General features: G+C 50.8%; 1 protein-coding gene across 4 annotated transcripts in view; it reads right to left on the reverse strand.

Annotated features, from left to right (window-relative positions):
- Ogdhl (oxoglutarate dehydrogenase L) overlaps positions 1 to 5564 on the reverse strand; it is a 29193-nt gene extending 23629 nt beyond the window's left edge. The window contains exons 1-3 of one of the 4 annotated variants that reach the window (XM_074079409.1): positions 5527 to 5564; positions 3342 to 3413; positions 1607 to 1837 (exon numbers count right to left, since the gene is read on the reverse strand). In XM_074079409.1, coding sequence (XP_073935510.1) covers positions 1607 to 1810 — 204 coding nt within the window. In that variant the 5' untranslated portion in view covers positions 1811 to 1837; positions 3342 to 3413; positions 5527 to 5564. Of the gene's footprint in view, positions 1 to 1606; positions 1838 to 2197; positions 2228 to 3341; positions 3414 to 5443 lie in introns of those variants that run through there. The other 3 variants (XM_074079408.1, XM_074079410.1, XM_020160090.2) reach the window with 3 other exon arrangements.
- Between the last annotated feature and the right edge of the window lie 2621 nt (positions 5565 to 8185).

Raw genomic sequence — 8185 nt, forward strand, 5'->3', positions numbered from 1 at the left:
AAGGGCCCTGTTTGGGGGACCACTCTCCACCAGCCCAGGCTCCTCACCCACAGGACTCAGCTTGATGGGAAGACAGTCTGAGTGTGGCTCAGGGGCTTTAGTTGTGACAGGGGCTTCTACTCTGGGGAAATCATGCCCTCACACACCGTGGATTACAGGAGGTCTTTGTAGAGAGCAAGGTGGCAGGTAGACCCTTCATGTATTCAAGGCCCAAATCTTTTGAGCCATAAGTCTGCTGCTAATAACCTATCCACAGATGTACTTATACAAGTGTCCCAAACCTACACACAAGAACGTTCCCTGCAGGGCTTTTTATAAAAATGACAGCAAAAACACAACCTAAATGACTATCAACAAGAAAGTGACTAAACAAATACACATTTAGAATCTGGAAGATCATGCAGTCTTAAAAAAATAATAAGATGTGTTCATTGTGAATATGGAATATAGCTAAAATATGTAGTAAAGAAAACAAAGCAGATGACAGGTGGCTTGCCTCTCTTGTGTAGAAGCAAAATCAGACATGCACACACTTGGCACTTCTGTGGGTTTTCCAGAACAAGTAAAAGCACTTTCCTCAGGAGTCTGGGGGCAGGTAGAGCTCTGTGGTGGGGTGTTTGCCTAGCACATATGAAGCCCTGGGTTCAATCCCCAGTACCCTCAAAACAAAACAAAAGTGCTTTCCTCTGCTTATTGCAATACAGTGGGAGAATCGACTGAGTAACACCACGGAAAGCAATTTGGCAAAACCCATCAAAATTACATGCAAAGATACTCTTAGACCTGACTCTTCCACTGTGGGAAACTTTTCCTACAGCTAGCTGTACACATGCAAGATGATGAAGGCACAAGAGTATGCACTGCAGCACTGTATATGATGATCAAGACTGGAAATGGACCAGATGTCTGTCACTAGGGATGGGATGGCACATTGATGCAATGGAATACTATGCAGGTGGAAAAAAGAACAGTGAGGTTCCTTATGTACTGACATGGAAAGATCTGGGAGAAGATTGCCAGGTGAAGAAAGCAAGGAGAAAAACAGGATTGTTGCATGCTACTTTTGTGTAAAAGACAGGAAAATCAAGTTGCGCTTGCAATAAGTTTGCCTAAAGACAGTCTCAGAAAGACAAAAAACAAAGAATAAACTGGGGGGTGGGGTCTGGGGTGAGTGAAAACAAAGCAGCCAGGGACTTAGTTAGGAGTTGGGAGCTGACCTTTCATACTTTTTGGCTTTGGCCCATGTGCCTGCTTGCTTTCCTCTGAGGAGTGTTTTAGCAACTTCACTGCTCACACTACTACTTGAGTTTTTTTTAACCACCAACAGGTATTTATTTTATTGGATCATGCATCTATAAACATTTACCATCTGGAGATCACTGGATATAACAGAGAAGCAGGGCAGGTCTTAGGTGTGCTGAGCAGGGCACCCTCAGTACCTCTCAAGTGACAGCACCTCCCACTGGTTTCTCAGCAGGAGGGCATGAAGGCATGTCCACAAACGGACAACTAAGGACCTGAGAGGCACAGAAGCCCCCTCAAGATCACACAGCAGCAGCTGTTTCTCTCCTCCTCACCCTACTACCTGGGCCCAAGAGTATCCAACCTTATGAACGCTCTGTGGGTTTTCCAACCAGGCAAAGTACATCTCTTCCACATAACTGGAACCACTTCTGCCTCTGCTGCTTGGGAAGGTGGTCGGTGGCCAGGAGGACTGGCTGCGCCAGCTGCACACTGGCATATCCCGAGCAGCCAGTAGTCTCACAGCATGGGCCCCAAACTGGGATGGTAGCCGCCTTAGCTGACTCATTTTGGACACAGGCAATGGAAGAGAGGCCTAAATCACAGAACCAAGACAGGAGTTCAGACAGGTGTGCATTCACTCATCAGCACCTGTCAGTCCCACTGAGGGGGTAGCCCTGGATTAGGCCATGATGAAACAACAAAGGTGACTATCTTCAAGCTCTAATGGGTTCACTGACTCATGGGAGGCCCCATGACACCAAGTTTCCCTGAGCCCTTCATCCCAGCCCATGCTCCCTCCATGCTGGTCTCAGAAGCTTGAGATACATGCAGCCTAGGCCTTGCCTCAGGGGGTATGCAAATGGGGTCCCCCCCCCCACCCCGAGCCCATTCCAAGGGTCCCAGGGCACATGCAGGCAGTCTCCTCAAGAAGGATGGGCATGCAGTCCACCACCCTGAACTTGGGCAGGGGTCCTTCAGCACTGGGTGAGCTGTGTGTAGTCAGAACAAGGCAGAGAAACGGGAGTCTGGAGACAAAGGTGCAGCAGATGAGGGATGACGGAAGTGTACTATCTCAGGAGGCCTGTGGCACAGCTGGCTCTCTGATCATTGCGATCAAAAGTGACTAGTGCCCCCTCTGATGGCAATACTGGCTTAGAGTACCCTCCCTCCCAGGCACAACCAGGAGGTTGGTGACACAGGCCTCAACAACAACCAACTTCACATATGGAGCACTGAGGTTAGGTATAGTGGAGAGCAGGGTCAAAGTCACCCCATGCCCAGCCTAGCTCTCTGCTGGGGCTGCCCAGAGCTCACACTTCAGACAAATGTCCCCCAGGACAGTTGAAAGCCAGGGGTACATATAGGCTGGAAACCCCCCAGGCCAGGGAACCAGTACCCAGAGCTCCTCTCACCCATATGTCATCTGCCTTTCCCAGAAAATTTTGGCTGTCAATGGTGGGGGCTACCTCCATGTGCACCCCAGTGGTGGGCTCAGTACCTACAGCCAAAATCCCAGTCAGCCCTTCTTGGTCCTGCCCATACAGTTCAAGACAAGAGTGGGAAGTTGAGAATAAGATGCTGAAGGTCTAAAGGCCTCCTTCGCTCCTAAAGAACCCCAGGACCTACAATTCATGGAGGCTCGGGGGTTGACAGGGCCCTCTGAAGTCCCTGCTACTGTGAACAGCGGTCCTTCCACTGCCAGTCCAGCCACTACCTGGACAATGAACAGCTATTAATGAATACTGGCCAACGAACTTCTGCCCAGAGAGCCCCCACCTGTGAGCGAGTTTCAGTCCCAGAACCACCCCATCACGGGCCATGCAGGGGGAGAAGCTTGCAGCTCCTTGCATGGCTCAGTGACCCAGGAAACACAGTTCTGGGTTACTACTGGTATCCTGCCTAGGACTGAACCTGGTGTGCTCTGCCAACAAGCCTTCCCCTGCCCCTCACACCAACCCCTGCCATCAGCTCTAACAAGCCACCAGGTCCCCCACTGGCTGGACCCTCTGCAAGGGGTAAGCCCCACTGTAGGGCAGGGTACAGTCCCCCCCAGCCTGCTGCCTCTCCCCATCCCCATTTCTCCCCTACACACTCACATGAGCCAAAGGGAAGGGGGGTAGCTCTTCAATCAAGGAAGGGTAGGTTCCTCAGGGCAACCAGCAGCAAGTCTGAACAAAGGAAAATTAAAAACTCAAAAAATATACTCACTGCAGCCACAAGCCCCCTTTCCACATGCTTGGCCCCAAACCCAGCTGTGTGCCCAGTGCACCATCTAGTGTGGTCAGATCCCACTGTGGGCCATCCAGGGCTGCCTTGGCCCTGTAGCGGCAGCTCTCCAAGGGCTGGGCATAGCCTCCAGGGTCAAATGGCTGGGGTCATAACTCCTGCCCTGCCCTGCAAGTCTAGGGCCATGCAGGAAGTCCTGACCCAAGGCATCACAAGACCCCAGGCGGCTTCATCATCCTCATTCTACACACAGCAAAGGAAGCTAGACACAGAGACCACCCCTGGTGCCAATGAAAAGAAGAGAACACATCAGGAGCACTGCCTCTCGTGTAGTCACTGTGCTCACCAGCCCCTCACAACACCCTACTTGTGCGCACTGATAGCAGTCCCACTTTACAAACAGGGAAACTGAGGCAAAAGAGCTGTTGAGTGGCTGGGCTCTGTGTGACTCCACGGCCTGATGTCTCTTAGAGGCAGAGCACTTTCCATCTTTCCACAGGCTGTAGCTGATCCCTCTGCCAGCCCTACCTCCACAAGGGAATGGGACACTTTAGGCCAGACAGGAACAAAGCCTGGCTGTATCCAGCCTGGCCCAGTGTGGGAACACTATGTTTTGCAAACACTGAACGGTCTGGACAGCCACTGGACAATACTGTGGACTTCACTCAGCCTGGCAGGTGGGAAGCAAGCCAGTCACCACCCTACCACCATCACCCTCCACCCCTACCCTATGTGACCTGAGGACACAAGACCCTTGAGGGACTCTGTATCTACACCATAGCCCCAGGCAACCCCACTAGGTCCTGCCCATACGGTTCAAGGAGTCAAGAATAAGGTGCCCTGTGGCAGCCCATGCAAGGCAGCTCTGGAGGGAGGGGGGTTGTCCTCTCTGGGGATAGTAACTCCAACCCAACACAACTGTAGACACCTCTGCCCCTCAGCTTCCCCCACACTGGGCCCTGTCTGGGGTGCTCGAGGGTGGCCTGCCTTGTAGGGATAAGTTAGCAGAGGTCATAGGAGAAGGGTTGCCCCAAGACCTCTGGGCTAGGCAGCAGCTGAGCCTGCATTCCCTCTGCCTACTCAGGTTCTGCACCCTGATAACTGGATGGGCTAAAGGCAGGTCCCCAAGAATCAGGGCAAGGACAGGATGTGCTAATTTCCTTAGAGAAGAAGGGCCTGGGCTAAAGCCCAGAAGTGGAAAAAGTACAAAGGCCATGGGGCCTGTTTTAAGGCACTGCTGGATGTGTGGGCAGGGGCTGCATCTGCAGCTTGGACCCCCCTGGGGGTGTCACCCTGGGGGTCAGTTAATGTTCACTGTAACCTCCTGGGGCCTCAGAGTTACTGGTTCCCCATTAATCCCCATCTCCTTGAGGGTGCTGAAGCACTTCCCACACGCCTGACCTTGGGCTAGTCTGGCCTGTTTCCTCATCTGGGAGCAAAGATCGCGATTAAAACCGTCTTACAAGGGCCCTTCTCCCAGGAGGTCCTGGGGCTTCGAGGCTGCCTGTGTATTCTACCAAGCCCGCAAAGCCGGACCCTCCCCAACCTTAGTGGGGGGGTTCGGTAGTCTGGCTCTCTTTGGGAGGCCGCCGGGCAGCAATCCCCTCTCCCCCAGGCCATGAAAGCTGGGAGAGAAGCAGTCTGTAACCTTCAGTTGGGGACCCTCTAGCTGATGTCTGAAATCCCACTGTTAGAGAGTCACGCCTTAAATTGTAAATACTGCACTAGCAGGATCAAACACGCGCGAAAAGGGGGTGGGGGTGTCCCTGGGGAAGCCGCGGCCAGCCAAGGGCGGATCCAAGGTCACGTTCTCGTTCTTCCCTCCTCCCCCTCCCCCAGACTGGGTCCGGCTTAGGACCGCGGGCAGTGGCTCCCCAGGACCTGGGAGAAAGAGGAGCAAAAGGGCAGGGCCCCCAGACGGCAGGGGAGGGGGTGGCGCAGGGACCGGGAGGGGGCGGGCCGCCGCGCTCACCGGGTGGGCGCGCCCGCGTGGTCCCGAGGCTGCAGGTCAGGGGGGCTGCGCGGAGTGGGTGCGCGGCACGCCGTGCCAATTACCTGGGTCACGTGACGCTGCAGCCGCAAGCGCGCACCCTGGAGACTTAGCGCGCGGTGACGTCTCCATGGACGCCCCGCCCTTGCCCTGCGGCTGGAGCTGTCCGAGGTGCTGACCGCCCAGGCCCGAAGCCACCTGTGGCCAGAGAATGAAGATTCTCCAGACCACAGAACCCCAGGCCTACACTGGCTGAGACCCTAAACCCCAGTGTCCTCATCCTGAACCTAAGGAGAATGTACCAGAATTTAAGCAGTCGTTTGGGTGCGGATGAGAGAGTGCATGAAAAGTGCTATCACAAAATCTGATGCACATTCTGCCACTGATGGTGGCAGAGCTGTCCTCAGAACCCATTGCCACAAACACTGCTGCATTGAACGTCTTCTTACACATTTCGAGTCTCCTACACGTAAGAATTTCCCTAAAATGTACACATTCCCCATGCTGACTCCAAATCCCTCTTTATATAAGTAGGTGCTGAATTGTTGAGTTGCAGGTTCATGGGTGTGTGCATTTTTGACTTAGCAATGTTACATTGCTGCTAGATTCTATGATCAGATCAACAATGCAAACATATTTCCAGTCCTCATATCTCAGTACTGGCTTTCTAAATTTCCCATAATAACAGATGCAATGTCCTTTTATTGTTTTAATCTGATCTCTCTGATCATCAGTGGTTTGCATCTCATATTGTTTGTTGGTTTGGAGGCATCTTGTATTTTTGTCATTTTTTCTATAAGGTTTTGTTTTCATCTATACGCAAGAGGTCCTGGTATAGGAACTTAATATGCCTGTGGATTAAGGCATCATCCCTGGATTATGGTAGCACCCCCACCCAATGAACCTCCCTTAGTAGTACCTGTGTGGTTAGCAATCTCCAGCACCAAACATAAAAAAGTATGTCTGGTGCAGAAAGGCAGAGCTTATTGGGAATTCTTTGATTATGAGTGCCTTAAATAACCCAGCTTGCTTAAATTAAAAAAAAGTTGACATGAAGTTTGCATAGAAGTAAATTCCCAGACTCAGAGAAAGCTGAAGTAGCCTCAGAAAGCAGTTCTGAGCCAGAGAGAACTGCCTCTTCAAGGCGCTTATGATATTCAAATCAAATTCCAGGAACCGAGAGGCTAAATGATCTGAAGTGGGGGACAGAGGGCCTGGAGTCACCCATCTGAACCACACATGGATGGAAAGGCAGATAGCTCATGGGATGTGAGTACCATAAGAAATAGAAGAAGATGCTCAAGAGGAAGAAATCTGCACATGTCCCAATGATCTCCAGCAGGAGAGAGCAGCATGAGCATAGGCAGAGTAGGATAAAGGCTGCAGAAAAGCAAGCTGCAAGATGCTACAGGCTATGGGACTGGACTGTGTACCACTGCTATAGTTTAGATTTAAAATGTCCCTCAAAGCTCATGTGTTGAAGGCTTGGTTCCCAGTGCAGCAGTGTTAAGAGGTGCTCTGACCTCATCAGTGGATTAACCCACTGATGAATTCATAACTTAATGGGCTATTGGGAGGTGTGGAACCTTTAGGAGGTAGAGCCGACAGGGAGGAAGTTGGGGAAGAGCCCTTGAAGAGTGCATTTTTGTCCCCAGTCCCCTCTTCTCTCGCTCTCTATGATTACTGTCATGATGACGTAAGCAGCTTTGTTCTACCACATGCTCCCTGCCATGATTTTGCATCAACACAGGTCCAAGACAACAGAACCAAGTGACCAGAACGATTGAGCCAAAATAAACTTTTCCTCCTCTAAGTTGATTTTCTAAGGTATTTTGTCACAGAGATGCAAAGGTTACTTAACAACCATGTTAAGGAGCTCATACTGCCCTCCTATCTCTTTGCCCTTATTCTCCTCCAAGGAAAGTCACAGAAACTAGAATTCCTCTTCTCCAAGGCAGGTCAGAGAAACAAGAACACCACCCTAATGCCAGTTATAAAACCTAAAACTGTTGCTGTAATGTTCCCCTGCCTTCCCATCTAGAAGTTAGCCATAAAGAAATCAAGACTCTCATCCCAGAGGGGTCAGCCCCATACCTTGGGGCACTCACACTCCATAAACCATCTGCCTTTCCATCCATGCATGGTTCAAATAGATGACTCTAGGCCAATGTGCGGACAGACCTTGCTGGGTTTCGCACTAAGTCTGTTTCTCTTGGCTCACATCTTTTTTGTCCAATCAACTTCTACATGGATGTCCACTGATTCATTAGACCTAAATATGAATAGCTCACCTGGCTCTTTGGATCTTCAATCTGAATGCTGATACAGGACACAAGGGAACTTCCATCCCAGTTACAAAAGAAATAAAAACTGATATGGAGAGAAGGAATACTGAGGCAAAGCTCTAATAGAGGCTTTTTTCAAGAAGAAAAGAGTGAGGGAGAAGAGAAGGGATATGGAAAGAAGTGTGGAAAGGGGTGCAGGGAAGAGATGTGGGAAGTGGTATGGGTACAGCACCTAGAGAGAGAAAGACAGAGAGAGAGACAGAGACAGAGAGAGAGAGATCAGGCTACTCCACATCAGAAGAAATAGGACCTTTCATTGGGTTGCTAGAGTGGTCCAGGGTCTGATAATTTTCCACTAGTCATGAGGATGGCATTTTAAAAGGTTTCCCTCATGTTTCAAGAAGATTTTTCTCTTGTAAGATACAGATCAGTGGTCAAA

The sequence above is a fragment of the Castor canadensis genome, chromosome 7 (assembly GCF_047511655.1).
Source record: "Castor canadensis chromosome 7, mCasCan1.hap1v2, whole genome shotgun sequence".
Lineage (NCBI taxonomy): Eukaryota > Metazoa > Chordata > Mammalia > Rodentia > Castoridae > Castor > Castor canadensis.